This window comes from Bombus impatiens, unplaced genomic scaffold (assembly GCF_000188095.3).
Source record: "Bombus impatiens unplaced genomic scaffold, BIMP_2.2 scf_0248, whole genome shotgun sequence".
NCBI lineage: Eukaryota > Metazoa > Arthropoda > Insecta > Hymenoptera > Apidae > Bombus > Bombus impatiens.
The window spans coordinates 12,320-28,698 of record NT_176667.1 but is presented as its reverse complement, the minus strand read 5'-3'; the positions used below and the strand labels follow the sequence as shown (position 1 = coordinate 28,698).

The 16,379-nt window shown below is 39.9% G+C and overlaps 1 protein-coding gene across 1 annotated transcript in view; it reads right to left on the bottom strand.

Annotated features, from left to right (window-relative positions):
* Positions 1 to 16,379, bottom strand: part of LOC100743975 (glutamate receptor ionotropic, kainate 2-like) — a 25,889-nt gene that overhangs the window by 5,409 nt on the left and 4,101 nt on the right. Inside the window, exons 4-9 of the mRNA XM_033320138.1 lie at positions 16,065 to 16,322; positions 9,254 to 9,451; positions 7,140 to 7,365; positions 5,711 to 5,875; positions 1,214 to 1,314; positions 1 to 53 (exon numbers count right to left, since the gene is read on the bottom strand). Of these exons, the coding sequence (XP_033176029.1) occupies positions 1 to 53; positions 1,214 to 1,314; positions 5,711 to 5,875; positions 7,140 to 7,365; positions 9,254 to 9,451; positions 16,065 to 16,322 (1,001 nt within the window). The remainder of the gene's footprint in view (positions 54 to 1,213; positions 1,315 to 5,710; positions 5,876 to 7,139; positions 7,366 to 9,253; positions 9,452 to 16,064; positions 16,323 to 16,379) is intronic.

The following is a 16,379-nucleotide window of genomic DNA, read 5'->3' as shown; positions in this document are numbered from 1 at the left end:
GAGCCGCACCGCACGGCAAACCGCAATTCCGAGGCCATCTCGGCGCACAGGGACTGCCGTGCCGCGGCGTCGAGTCGACGTTTTTTTCGTTTTGCCACCGATGCATGGACAGGGACCGGCAGAACAGGCACAACAATACCAACAAATGATACAGAAAGACGATCGCACCAGACGAGCTCGATACCATGCGAATCCTCTTGCGTACCAGGCCGCTTTTCATCGTAAATTTTCAATGCGAATTATGGTATGCTTGTGATGAGCTTCTTTACAAGTTGTAAATAACGATAGGGTTGAGGAAGAGTTAGAGAAAGTATTTAAGTAACAGCTTCGTTAGTGACATTGTGTCACGTAAAGTTAAGATTCTACGGAACTTTGTGTTATATAGGACAAGATATAGAGGTAAATGTGTTTGATGTTTTATACTCTCAACTTTGTTATCGATTAAAACGAAAATTTTTGCGCTTTTATATTTTTTATTGCGCGTTAATATACCTTATACGTATTGAGAAGTGATATTTTTCCAAACAGTTGGGTTTCGTTTCAAACAGCGATATGGTTTCATATCGCATTTCTTATCCTATGTTGATATTCAAAAAGATCCAAATACTACAAAAAAACCTCAAAAAAACCTTCTTATCGTATGAAATAAATAATTCTTTGCGTATCGAATCTCTGGTGAGTTTCGCGTTTCATAATCGTTTATTCTTTGACTGATTTTACATAGGATACACGACACAGCTTTTGGAAGCGTGTGTTTGGAAGCGTAATGTTTAGCATGCTTCATCTGTTTGCAAATTCATCGAACGGATTGATATGAAAGCTGTTTGATTGGTGTTTAACTCGCTACGTAGAGCAGTATCGCATTTAAATCAAACAAGTAGAACGGGAACGTGCGTGCTCAGACGAGCCGGCTATACCACGTGTAATCAAATAAATGTAACGTGATTCTGTCGTTCTACGGGCAAATCGCTCGATCAAAAACTTGAAAATCAAACGGTAGATTTATACCATTGATATGTCATGCAATTGTTTTTCATCGAAGTTTCGAGATATAGCAGGCGAAAGATACGAAATGCGAAAACGATAAAAAAAAAAGCACACTGATGATGAGACGAGCGGCCTTGCACGCAAAGAAGAGGAAAATACACTCATGCAGCACATACACGCGAAGCACGAAATCGCACGCAAGTATCTCGGTGCTTCGTTCGCTTACCCTGTCCGATTGGGCGTTCTTCTTGGAGTTCCAGCAGAACTCGAGGACTGCGACGAGGATAGCCAGGGCCAACCCGCAAACCAGCACGACAAAGACACCACCTGGAAACGAGGAAAACCGGAAGCTCATTATTTTATCGCCGCAGGCTGTCTCTGCTTCTTTTCTGGTGTTGCCCTGTGCACGTTTCACGGTTAATGTAGCTGCCAACCAACGGACTCAGCCAGTCCCTGGGATCTGTCCTCCTATCTATCACCCTCTGACCTCCCGTTTTCATCCTTCGTCGCCCTTTCCACGCCTGTCTATTTATCTATTTATCTATCCATCTGTCTAGCTTCCCATCTATACGACTCTATCGTTATTTACGCTTACGTCTTTCTTCGCCCCCCGTGGCCAACTTTTTTGTTAGCCTGTCTGAATCTACTCGTTTTCTTCTTCTCTTTCGTCACTCTCCTTTCGATGTTGCCCTGGAATTCTCACGAGAAGAAAAAGATTCACGCTGTGAAAGAAAGCTTGTGTATCGCGAGCTCATAAACATAGTCCGAAGGATGTACAATCTAATAGGAGCTTCCCTTGAATTTAGTGAAAAGTTGTTCGTCATGAAAATTACACGACTAGGAAGGGAAAGTATCGTTATATTATCAGATAATTACGAATCCAAAAATATGTAATTTTTCTTCGTTTTATTATCATTTTCATGCGAACAGCTTTATTCGCACTTGTATGGTGTAAAGATTACATGACATTATGGTATTAAAGATTATATGATCTTCTGTTACTATTGAAGCATTTTTCTAATTGTCGCTGCTGTTCCGAGTATTACCATTTTTTTGTATCTTTGAATAGATATCTATGCTTCTATTATTTTTACCATTGATAATTGCTTATTTGGATAGTTAATTCAGCAGTGTCATATCGCGTCATTTTTCACACAGCTATATCTCATTTCCTGTTCAAAGAATTTCGATTATATTTCGCTAGATATAAAGTTGTGAAGTTAGAATAATCCTACAGAGTTTTCGGGATTCTATTGGAATTTATTCTCTATGCCGATCATTTTGTATAGTTCGCGCGGTTGCGCCTCGTCTCGATATTGGATCCAACGAAGTTTTCTCACGAAAACTTTCGATCCTCTACAAATTACGAAGTCCGTCTGGAGCAGTTCAGCCGTGAAACATCCTTTCGTCAATTTTTATATCACAGTGGAAAGAACGTATAAAGATACTCGGTAATAGCTTTGTGTCTGAAATAAATTAATAAACCGTCTTTACGACTCAATTAGTGTGCTTTATGAAAAATTCCCTCGTCAAATCGGATTTCTACTTCATCTTTATACGAATCCAGGCGTTTTCCCATTCCTCTTTTAACTGGATGAGATCCACGAAATTCAAATCCATATGTATGCTTTAAACATTACGAATCTCTGCACGTAGGCCAGTTCTTTACTATGTTTGTTTGCTTTCGAATCGGCTCGCCTAACTTTCTACTTAATCGTTGCACGGGTATTGCTACTTTTACCTTCGTTTCTCAGCGCTATGTGCTACAGTGCACTGTTGCATTGCAGTATTATGTAAAACAATTTCCCATTAAAATTCCTTCGCTTCACCTCATGTTCTCCAGAGATAGTTCAGGAATTAGTGTTAGATTGTCTAGAAAATTCGTTGCAACAATCAAGAAAGGTTCAAAAATCTACCATCCAACAACTTCACGCGTCTTTTCTTGAAAAATTGTACGTTTTTTTCACTGATGAATTCCTATTTTACTCGATAATTATACACAAATTCCTTGATTTTTCTATTTCTCCGGCTGTTATGCCCTTTTCTTAAATAAATCCGCGTTTCGTATTTTTCTCCAAAGTTTGCCCTGTTTTCTCTGATTGGTATACAAAATTCATGATACTTTTTTCAATTGATCTAAGTAAATCGGTAAAAGTTCAATCACCGTTTCATTTCGCAATACGATAAATACAAAGAATGATGCATCCGCCACATAGAAATAGACGACGGTGTAAAATAGTTTGCTCGATGTCTACGGTATAACTTCACCTGTGTTCAGACCTGTGTCATCGGTATTATTTGGCCAAGGAACGTAATGGGCTTCAACAGATCGGTCATATTTACATAACTACGCCGACGTTGCGATTTAAAGGACAATTCGCCAGAGATAGCAGAGTTTCCCGCGTGGTCGGCGCTTCTATTTTCTAACCAGTTTCTCTTGTCGTCACGATTTCGCGGTAAGTTGAGGAACGTCGCTGACGTCTTAACGCCTGGCTATTACGCTACGATTCATGTTTCACGTTGATAACTTCTGTATTCGTCACTGAATCGGGTCGAAAAGTACCTTTCAGCGTAGACGACGCCTTTCACGAAATTGAAACACGATTTCAGGTCGTTTAATGAAGCAATTAGAAGGAATAGGGCACGAACGTTTATCCAATGATTGCGTTTGCTCAGTAATTCTGATTATTTCGAGTAATTTTGGCTACAGCTTAATTATTCTCGGTTCGTTTCAGTGTTGTATTAGCTTTAATATTGATTTTGCGAGAGAAGATATTTGGTAAGGTTAAACATTGTCAGACGAAAATGTGGAATCGCTATGTAATTATTCCGTAGAATACAAAAATTAAAAATTTAGAATTCTCTTATCATAGACGAGCATTATAGTTAAGGATTTATCAAATTAAAGGGGATGTTATTTGAATGTAGATACATGCAAAACTCATATGTTACAATACGTAAGAATGTAAAATTTGAAGTCCCTGCAGATGAAGTTCACGGTGAAATTCCAACACTCCTATCGTTCCTTCTCATCCCTTGTTTTACAAATAACAGGCGTGTCTTATAAAATGGCGATTAACAGTGGTGCGACTGAAATTTCACGAGGTGTATGAGGATCGTTTGTCCTTTTTCTTGTCTCGACGAGTACGTTCGCGCTGGTGGCAAAGTGGGTACTTATCTAAGTTGCAGGCCAGTCAGCGACAAGGAGCGAGAGGAGAAAAAGGAGAGAAAGAATGAATGGCAGGAATTCTCCGCTAGTAGGAAAAAAGGAATAGAAGGATACAAAGGACCGGCGAGAGAAAATAAAAAGCGAGGATCTGTTGTGACTTCCATAAAATCCGAAAAGGGTTCCACGGGACATCCAAGAAAAATTCTCCACGAACATCTCGCGAGATTTCTCTGAGCTTGAAAGCATTCCAAGTCTTGTGTTGCACTTCCGCCGTGTCGACACTTTACTCTCTTTGTTGGCGTTTGTTGTGTGAAGTGTTCGCAACTAATGAACTGATTTTTCGAATCAAAAGAGCGTATTTTGATTTTTGTTTCTTCTGTACAAATAGAAATAAATACCTAGGATTTTATGTTTCATTTCCTTTCTTATCTCTCGAGCGATATTCTTCCTTGAGTTTTGCAGAAGGGTTTTGGCAGTCTGAAAATGGCATGTTACGTGACTGTACTATATTCGATTGAAATCCATCCGTAGTTGATTATGTAACCTGACAGGCTCGCCGAAAGCCCACAAATTAAGTTAGTTACACACTGCACGGGATGCAGAAACGATCAGAACGAACCTAATGATTTCGACGCCATTGTTCCGTACACGTTTCATCGACCTCATTTACGTTCGTAAATTACAGAGTATAATTATAGCAAGTCTAGATCAACGATACTCAGTCATTCAAATTTTCAGGAAAATTCTATAATACCATCTACCATTATATGTATATTGTATGGCTCAAATTTCCGATATGATCGTTATCGTGATTATTATCGAGAAATATCTTCCCTATTATTATACTTTAATAGAGTGACGTCAAGTAAATTCAATTTTACTCGTATTATTTTATAATTACGTTTTTATTTCAACGTTTATTATTTGACGTGGACGTTTTATAGGGCTTCCAAATTATTTCGGTGAAACGAATTCATTTGGATCGACTCGTTCCGACATAGACAGCCGTTTCACGCCAGTGACATCGATGGCATTGTTTCGGTATTTCGAATTTAATTAACGGAACATTCGTTATATGAAAATTCTCCACCTCAAACATTTCACACCGTGCCAATTATGTTCTGTATAAAATCGTTTTCTCTATTCGCAGCAGGCATTGTACGACACTGTTCTTCTCTGTCTATTCTTTCCAATAAAATCTGCAGTGAAAACAACTAACGAAACTTTTTATCATCAAAGGACACTATTGACAATTTCGAGTAGAGATTTTAACACTTCACCCGATACTTCAACCTTATCCTCCCTTCTCCAGTCTTCCTAACTAAATTTATATGAAGATAACTAACGAAACTTTTTATCATTAAGAAACGTTACCGATAACTTGAAATAATATTATTCCAACTCTTCACCCGATACTTGCTACCTCAAAATTGGACAAAGTTATCTCCATACCTTCTTTCCTCCTGGCGATAAATTACAGCTTTCTCACAATCTCGGCCTTCTTTCTAAACGCGGGAAAACATTGTCAAATTTGCTAATTCTCGTTGGGCTCACCGATATTTTCGACTCCCAGCGCGTTTGCTTTGCTCTCCTTGCTCTTCTCGTCCCGGTTGCACACATCTCCGGTATTTTTCCACCATTTATCGTATAGAATCTGGATCACGCCCTTCTCCTGCAGCTCGAGAATCGCCAGAGATATTTTATCCCTCCAGGGCGAGCCTGCATATAAAACGGCTTCGTTAGGCTGGTCAAGGAACCGGTGATCCCGTCTTTGAAACGTCCCGACTTCAGAGAAACGTCTCGAGAAGGTGGAATTGCTCCGACTGGTCCTTCTTAGTTCCCCGAGGCGACTACGAAACGGAACGGAGAGCTACTGGATCTCTTCCCTTCTCTCTTAATTCTTACGAATCGCTCATTCAAAGCCAAAAGACGTACGACAGTTTCCGCCCGCAAGCTTGCTAGAAAACTTGCGGATGTTCGTCACGCGACCGACGATTCGTTATTAAAAACCGACCCAAAACGAGGCGTCGAAAGAGTGAGTTAAAACGCAGACACGTTATTCCAATTAAGAAATTGCTTAGCGACCAGTCTCGTCTGACTATGTAGCAGTTGCGCGTAACTTTCAGCTCGTGTCTGCCCGCTGAGAAACCGAATTACACGGATTTAAAACTCGGACCCAGTGTCGTCTCCGCGTTAATTAAATCTCCTTCGACGAAAGAGCGCGCGAGCGACGAACTTTGCCGAATTTCGCAACGAAAACGCCGGATTTCTTAGTCGTTGTGTTTCTTTCCGTTTCACAGTCATTCAAGCGCGATTTTATACTCGGGCGAGCTACAAATCCTTGAACTTTACGGTGTTTGCCACGGAACGCTGTTCACACCTTCCTTTCTCACCGCTTGCCACTAAATTCCGGTGCAATTTCTCGCGCTGCAAACTACCGCCGTGCGATATTAACAGCGAACGATATTTACGTGTTTGTTTCGCCGCGTAGCAAGTTTTCTTACGTGGTACATCGTTCGAACGGTACCAAGCCGGCCATTATATCGCGAAAGTCAAGCGTTCGACACGCTTTTGTACGCTTGCCAGGCTCGTTGTTTCGATTCACAATGCATGTGTGTTAATTAAGACCGCAAAACGTTAAACGCGAGAACAAAACGCGGTAAAGTGGTAGCATAATTTTCACGAAGCTAAACACTTTGAAGGATGTTTTATAACGCGAAGAAGCTTGCTTGCATTGCAAACCGAGCGATTACAAAATATTTTCTAAATAAACAATTGTGAATTAATTACTCCACCGGGAAAGAGAATGATATTTTCTGGCACGCTTCATCAAGAATTTTTCAACTTTTTTACACAGAGTGGATATGTTGGGGAAGAGTGAATTTTCCTGCGAGTATAAAAAAACGAAAAAAAAAGAAAATGGACATTTCTTTATGATTAGATCGAACCGCAGAAATAGGCTTCGATTGTTTTCCGATATTACCTTTCGGAGTGGCAATCCCGTAACCTTTGCTGTCCAACAGGCCGCCGATTTGCGTGAGGTTGCAATCTCGTTGCACAGCGTAATCGAGCATGGTGGATTCCATCAGGAAAGCGTAGTCACCCTCGAGCACTCTTTTCACTCCGTCCTCGTAGCTTTTCACGAATACCGATGGCGATTTCGTTTCCATGAACTCCCACATCTTTTTGTATATTCCAATCTTCGAGTCCTGTTATTGCAAATATTACAATTATCGTTTGCCTGTTTGCGTTTCTTAAAAATGAATATCATATCGGGACTACAGGTAATTTGGCACACTGTAATCGTATACTAATTTTTTATGAGAGGAGATTCAGTATCGCGACGTGTTTTCTGTTTAATTGTTCCGCAACTGGTTATTTTCGTTTCCATTGTCATTTGAATATTCGTTTCAAACAAGCGCAAAAGGAATTTCATTTTGCCCTATTTCGAATTAATCAAATACGTTTGTAAAACATAGTACATCCGTGCTGTGTTTTCTGTTTTAGAAATATAGAGTATGTCTATTTTATCTGGAAACACGCAGATATCTCGAAAACTACGAATAATACGAAAAAATGTTTGAAATACATGTTGCACGTTTTCGAACGGTGGATACATATCATGCCGATATTTATTACACTTCGCAATGATCTTCAAAAGCCATATGGAAATCACGGTTATATTTTAAATGACAAGTATATCTTTTTATTCCATATTCTTGTTATCCACATCGAAATATTTTCGAAACATTACTCGTATTTTTTACATAAACTACTACCGAGATATTAATTCTGCCGGAGGATGGAATAGTATTTAGCATACAGACACACACATACACGTAATCGGTTCTTTTTCATAGTATACATAGTATATATACACCCCGTGGTGGTAGCTACATCAGGTAACGCCAATGCCTCCGGCATATCAAATTTAGGATTTAATATCTCGACAGTGGTTTATGCAAAGAATACAAGTATGTGGTGCTTTGAAAATATTTTGACGCAGGCTATAAGGATATAGGATGAAAAACATAATCTGCATAAGACTTTTCAAAGTCTTTGTATCAGCTATAGTTCTCGAGATATTTACGTGTTTGCAGATAAAACTGATAGACTATATACGTATCGGTGTATATTCTTTTCATGAGTATTGGTTAGGGAATAACGAAGAGGATACAATCGACGCTACAAAGGATGCTTTTTTCAAATTTCTCCGACCGCGTTTCCAGTCATTCGAACACGGCGCGTGCCGAGTTTAGTAATAACGTACGTCCTGAGAATAAATCAGTGATCATGGTGGCGCGCAAAGTGCTATTTCAATATCGCAATATTAATATAATTTAGCGGATACGCGTTGTTGGAATGTCGTTTCGAATTTAATAACGTTAAAAGTCGGCGTTAAAGGTTGGATATTCGACGAATTCGCCGGTATGAAAGCTACCTCCCGTGATAATTAGTCGAATTTGTCTCGCATTATGAACGGTATGTTTATGGTTTTAATATTTCGAACGAATTACGAATATACGCGCGATTCACGTCCAACAAAATACCCGTAAGAAGCGGGTGGAATGCGAATGAAAATCGTGACTCTTGCAGAATGCTAGGTGCTACGTAGACAATGAGCCACGTGACGTTAATTAATATCAATGAATTTATATCTTCGTCTGTGTTGGAGAAAAAGAAGACCAAACGTGAGACTACGTTAATTCTATGATTCTATTGTATATACGAGAAGAAAGAGAACAATTATAAAACAATATTTGTTCTTGTTCTTATCGTTAGTTTTTGTTGTAATATAAAAAATATTTATTTTGCATATCTGGACTTACATTACTTATACTCGGCATTTTTCGAATCTACCACTCAAATTCTACAAAAATTGGCTTGATTTAACTAGTTTGATCCTTAAGTATAGAATTTCACGCAGGTAAGTTTCAACGCAACTGTGTTAAACTTTGCTTTAGTTGCTAACAACGTGTTCTAAACTTTTGCGTATCTGCGGAGATGTTCATTAAATCCGTCACTCACAACTTCCCGCATCTATTGATTTCGTATTTAAATTTCCTTTTAAACAATTTGATAATCTTTGATACTTACTCTGAAGAACGTCATCGTACTTCCACCCTCTAAAGTTCCATAGGAAATCTGCGTTTGTTCCGCGAGATCTGCCGCGTTCTCGATCGGCGTGATCATCCTCTCGACAGTGAGGAAGGCAGCCAAGTTCGCCGTGTAAGAGGAGATGATGATTAACGTGAAGAACCACCAGATTCCGCCAACAATTCTCGTGCTGGTTGCCTGATAATGACGATCGATAGGCCTCTTACGTAATGGAAAATTGCACCCCTCTCGCGAGCAATTCCTTCTGGGAAATCGTTCGAGCCGCCTCGAAATTGCAACCCTTTAACTACCGACCAAGTGGAATAGCGAAACAAGAAGTTGTTATTAGCCAATTTCTTTCATTTTTTTTTTCCGAATCGGATGCATATAAATTTTTCACAATATCTATTATGAAATTTGTGTCATTCTATGAATTCTTCATACTGTTAAATATTTATTAATTCTTAAATGAAGTTCATATTTTCGTTATTATAACTATATAGTTTTTCAGATTACTTGATAATTTTGTTTATTAAATCATTATGTTTTAATTGTTGTTTTAGTTAATTGTTAAAGTGGAAAATGTACGAACGCTGAAGCTTATAAAATTCTCCACTTACATTAAAGACTTTAAGAAGATTCATCAAATATAACGTGATGAAATATTTACGACGAAATATTGTATCGAAATAACTGGCGTTCGTCTGGCAATCGGTTTTCTTGCGAATGTCGCCTCGATATCGCATCTCCGTGCCCCGGAAGCCCATAAAGAGCCTCGACGATCAATTGAAACCACGTCAGTGGAGCATCGAGGTCGGGAGACGATTTAAGAGCTTCGTGTCTCTGCTACGTTCCACTCGAAGAATGCAATATGCGGTCTCATTTACACCCTTCTGAGCCCACTAATGGCATATTTCGTTCCATTAGCTATGGTACCAAGTGGTTCATGCTAACGATTACCGTGACTCGAAACATTTCTTAATATGTAATTCCTTCTACTTTACGATATGAAAGATGTTATTCAAATTACCATATAAGTAAGTACTATACTTACTTTGTGGTAAGTGTACGAACACCTACACGAGCCAGTGTGTGTTTTGCAGCCGCTATAGATCTTTCAAATATCTTCTACAAAGTATAATTTTCCTTGCTTTAATTTTCTTCTAGAAATATTTATAAAGACATTTGGCTGTTAACGCGAGGAAAAGAATGAAAGAAATGGAATAGAAGTGGCTGGTTTCGCTATACCCACCGCAGTAGAAAAGAAATTGCCCGTTTCTTGATATTTATTCATATCGCCAACGGTGTCGAGGCAAATATCTCGCAGACTCGAGGATTACGCTGCTCTATTTTCTCTTTCGCTGTGTCACATCGCCGATACGACTTGGAAAATCTCTCGAACGATAAGTTTCCAGCGAGAGGAATTCTCGCGGTACCCGTGCGACGCGAGCTTCTTCCCGCGCTTTCCCGTTTATTCCAGAATTTTCAATGAAAGGAGGGGATCGCGATCTCGCTCGAGCACTCTCGAATCCGACCTTTTTACGCGGATGTCTGGGATTCATAGAGCTCGCAGCCGCGTAGAATCGCCATTCTCCGCGAACTTCGCAACGACAACCCCGCATGTACACACATGCCACCAGAGCCGGCTAGCACCATATGTCGTACAGGTGTTTCTCGTCTCGTTAGAAACCATTTTCACCTCGCTGGGTATTATGTCTGTGGCCACAGGGAAGATTCAATTCAGTGGAAAAGGGTATATAGTAAACTCTTGGCGCACGAACAATTTCTAACTGTGTGTAATTCGGTACAAATTGGATTTCTTTTTGACTATTTCACATCTGCTTGGAAAATGGTGTTAATCAGAAGGGGTTCTAAAATAAATCTTATGCAGTTAGAGCGCTCTTATTGCTTTACAACTACTTAGTGGCGGGTTTCGAAATTGCTACCAAGCGTGTAAGATGAATTAACCGCATCGTGGATCATGTAACGTTATTACATCAAGCTCGAGGCAAATTTTCAACTTACGCCCTATAAAGCATTTTAACCCCTGCTGCGAATGTAGCTTCATAAACAGCTATTACATGCAGTTTTTATCGCCGGACGTAGCACTTACGACGGATATGGCGATTATGAAATATGTTGTTGCAAAAATATGTTGTTCTCGAAGTTATCAACTGTCTCATCAAATATTTATGGCTCCATTTATGTAATCTACTAATCTATCAAACTTCGCACATGGACTAGACAAGATTAAAAACGAAGATTTCCCATAGTAATCTCGACTACCAGAGAAGTTCGTCGTCGAATTCTACGCGAAACTACTTGCTCCACGTTCGAACTTTTCCCGCGCAAAGGGGACTCACTTTCCTGAATGACGTGCAGAAATTTTCTTAAGCCTGCGAATGAAAACTTTTCAAATCGTAAGAAATCTGCTCTAGCGGTAATTCCGTTGGATTTAGTCGGACTAACAGGAAGAAGGAGAAGCTGTCAGCGGGAACGATACGACGGAAGTGAGGCGAACGAAATGTAAGGTGCTTGGCTGCTATGTGCATGCAGGGGTGACATGCGATCTCTCGATACTCGATCGTTCTGTTTCTATCGAGATTTCCTGTCGTGTTCGTCGGTGCAACTAAAGTGTCCACGCTATTTCAATTCGTGCTACTTGAATGAGAAAAGATCTTTCGTCTGCTTAAGATCCTGCGTAATCGATAACAAAAAGAGATATCGCTAGGATGAATAAAGCACTTTGCTCTTCTATTCTCAATGTGAAGTTAAAAGGCATACTAGACAAATAGAACGATGAACATCCTCCAATTTTATCCGCGAATTATGTAAACGAATGTATCTGTTTCCTGATCTCGTTTTGTCTACGTTTAGAGTCACACGATGTACTCATATGGTGCTTGAAACATTTCTGCGCTTTGTACGGTGTTTCTCGTTTGTTAAATAGGGAAGCTCGTTAGACTTCGTTCCATTTTATGGCTCGAGTTTGATGGATCATCTTCCTTTGAAACTTTTCGAAAAATGAGACCACTCGCTTTCACGGTCTTGGAAATATAATGAAATATTAGATAAACACGAGATTCGAAATACCCTGTCTTTGTATTATACTCTATCGGGTATTTTTTAACTCAAACATAACATACATTAAGTTCTCCATGAATTCAGCTTAACAAACGGAATTAGAAACCTAATTTCTCCAAAGAAAGCGCATCAAAAGGGATGAAAACACTTCCACTGAGATTAAAAACAACGAAAACTAGTGTCCTCAGAAACGCGAGAAGAAATTAGAGAAACTGCTTTTCCTCCCTCCCCCCTCGCCCTACCCTTCATAAGACGAAACAAAGAAACCAGAAAATAAAGGCCAGAGCGAGGGCAAAGCTGCGTTGTTTCCGTAATTGTTTGGTAAATAAAACCGGGCTTTCCTGTGGCCCGGTCCTAAGCACGCAGTTAAGAGCACGCGGCTTGTGCCTCCACACTTGCTACCTTTATGACAATACTACGAATTTCACGAGGTCGTTTTAAATGCTCACCTTTATTGCGGATAATATCGTTACAAGATACAAGTTACTTTACAGTCTCGTGATATCGTTGTTAGCTCAGCTATGTGTCTCGAGATGCTTTTAGTCGATTTTAAATCACGAGCTTTTTCGTTCATTTTCATTCGTCGGATCTATACTGTATGTATCGCGAGTTTGACAACCTATAAAATTTATGAATCGTTCCGAGGAATCGTTCTTCCAATAATTCACGCGAGTGTGTCGTTTCTTCGTCGAATAACGTTGCTTGTATATTCATACATTCGAGATGAATGGATTCGTAGAAACCAACGAGCTTCCGATTGTGTGTTACGAAGATTTTATTTGTACAAGTGATTATTCTCGACTGCCGGACTCTGTGGTGACACGTTTACCTTAGGGTTGAGATCGCTGCCCTGTTGCATAAGCGTGCCGACTGTAAACCAGAAGCTGTTGGCCAGGGTGAACTCGTTGACCGTTCTCGGTAGAGGAATGTCGTCGCTGTCAGGATCCAACGCGCTCACGTGACTACCCTGATGACATCGGGACCCCCGCCAAGTGGTGCGAAATTTCAAGGACAATTACACAAGCTGTCCGTAAGTAGTTAGCGGTTATTCGAGCGATCGAAAGGGTCGTGAGTATCGAATAGGATTGTTCAACGATACGACGTTTCTGATCGTGTAAATACTTTCAACGAAGTTACAGCTGGCTAAGAATCTCTATGAAGGCTTTAGAATAATTTTCAGTATCGTAACAGTGACGCAAAAGAATTTCCAATTGCTCGTGCATATTTCTGGAAATTCATAACAACGTTATACAATTAATTTTGGTAACCTGAATGACTGAAACAATTTTTAAGAATATATTATACATTGAGATATTGCGTGGACTGCGAACACAACTTGAAATGTAATAGATCAATACGCAATCTAGTTATCATTTCTTCCACAGACTTGATATCCATTACAAAACTCACAAATATTAAATTTTGTAGTTACAGGGCATTGAATTTTAAATTTTGAATTGGAAATTGAATTTTCATTGCGAGAATTGTCAAATTCTTCTGAAATATAAACACTCCAAAGTTACTCTATTACGCTTTAATTAAACCAATATTGGATCCACAATTTGAGCATCATATTTCAGCACAGAGTTCTACGTATAGCTGTCAAGCACTGTAATGAATCCATACCTTCTACGTATTACAATTATCAGCTCATAATATCCATTCTTGGCCTTATATCATCGGAATATAGAAATTTCTTTATGAACAAACAAGATGCGAAGAGTTAGTGTTTAAACGATCTTCTAGATTGTCCTCGAATCATTGAAAATTTTAAAATCAATGTCCCTACCAGAAATATACGACGATACGATCTCCTTTATATGTATCCTCGCAATACGTCGTTCAATACTTTACAGGTTTTAATTGCATTGCGTTAAATACCAATAACACATTCATCTCTTGATATATTTTCTCAAACTTGCCGAAGATTTAAGAAATTTTTATATCTCATCTTAATTCATAATTGAATTATAACTTATAATGTGTAATGCAATATTATATATTCTGTATAATGATGCTTTTCTCCGCAAAAGAAAAAAATTGAGATTGATATTTTAATTCGTCTATTTTTTCACGACACCTTTCTGCGTCGGTTTCACTCGATTCAATTCCGTAGTCGATTAGCACCACTCGACGAGAGCCTACCTGTAGCGGACATTTGCAGCTTGGGCAGGGTGTCGGTTCAATCCATTCGTAAGGCGAGAATCTCGCCACTATCCAAATCGTTAGGGACACCATCACGTAAGCGCCCAGCATGGATAACCAAATCTCCACGGCGAGGGGATTCATGAACGAGAACAGCCTCGACGGCATTCGCCCGGAAACCTGCAGCAATTACACGTATTTCCGGATTACTAATCCCCGATTCTTCTCCCTATATCTCCCTCTACCCACTTATCGCCCAGTAAAGCCCAATACATTTTCTCATCTGCCGATTTTCCCCTCGTTTCGTGGTCCCCAGGCGAAATCTTTCTACGTCTTTTCCGTGTCGTTTATTCACGATTTTTTCACGCGAAAAACCACTTTTTCGAGGATAACTGTTTCAGCTACGTTCCTCTGTCAGCCTCGTGAATAGTAACGCAAGACGATCCTTTATCTCGCTGAGAAATCGGAGATTCCGTTTTCTATTCTTTAGCCCGTCACTAGCCACGGAATACAATAGTCGGTTTCAGCATACTGCAGAAGTTTAACCGGTAGACGGATTCCTTTATCCTCTCGTTTCTCTTTTTTCTCCGGTCGTTTCACCCATCGGACGAAACTGGAGCGCGAATCATCGTGATTTGGGCTGCGACTCGAGCGAATATGAACCGTAATACGGTTCGTCTCTAGCCCAGCGTTTTCGAATGCCATCGAGAGTCCACGGAAACCGCCGACAATCGGGTGCTCCCAGACGTGACAGCTTCTGATTTCTGTTATTCGCTCGACGAAAGATCATCGATAAGTATTGGAAGATGGATCCGGAGGACCAGGTGGGACTAAATCGATAGCTGGATTCGCAAAATTGTTTGTGGATTCTGTAGAATATTTACGAATTTGTTGATCTTGCATTAACAAAGAAATTGTATTTCTGTTGGGTGTGTCACTTTTCTTGACCAAGCATCGTCAGGGTAATATAGAGATATAAATAAGAAAAATATATCGCATAAGGTCATTTAGAAAAATTGCGAGAAAAACATGAAATTCGGAGGGGAATGTTAATGGATCCCGAGATTATCGATAGAACATTAATAGCGGTAAAATATTAATATATTATTCCAACATGTTTATTTCGATTTTGTTTTATCTTGATAAACCGATCGTATTAATTCGCTATACATATTAATATTTACTCTGTATCCTTTTCTTTAAAGTTACTTACACATAAAATGATATGAAGCCCAGTGATATGAAACCGAACGACGTTTGAAAGCTAGATATGGTCCGCATCGTATTTTCTACTTTTCTTATAGCTCTCCAATAAGTCTTCAAACGACCAACATTTCTACAATCATAGAACATCCTTTCAAAGCTTTAGAGCGGAATACAACTGAGACACCTTGTGTATGACATTCTTATCTGTTCCTTTCGATTCGACCATCACTCCACAGAAATCCCCTAAGAATCCACAAACTTCGGAGCAGTTATAAAAGGAGCGGGACAAGGGTCTGCGCTTAGTCTGGGGTCCTCGTGACACGAAGTAATTGAACGGCAGAAATAGCCCAGTGACGGAGCATCTCGTTGAATGTACCTTGGGGTTGAGCCCGCTGCCCTGTCTGAGGAACGTGCCAGTGATAAACCAGAAGCTGTTGCTGACGCTAAACTGGTTCTCGACGATGTCGCTCTCTGCCAGACACGGGTGTGGATTGTTCCACTCGTACGGGCTGAATCGAGCCATAACGAAGAGGGTGAAGCTCACCAGCATGTACGCGGCCAGCACGTACAGCCAGATCTCCACGGCCAGCGGGTTCATGAAGGAGAACAACCGCGTTGGCTGGCTGGAGGGCACCTAAATTACGTTACGCTACGATTTTAATTAAAACGGATCCCATGCCACTCTCCCGCC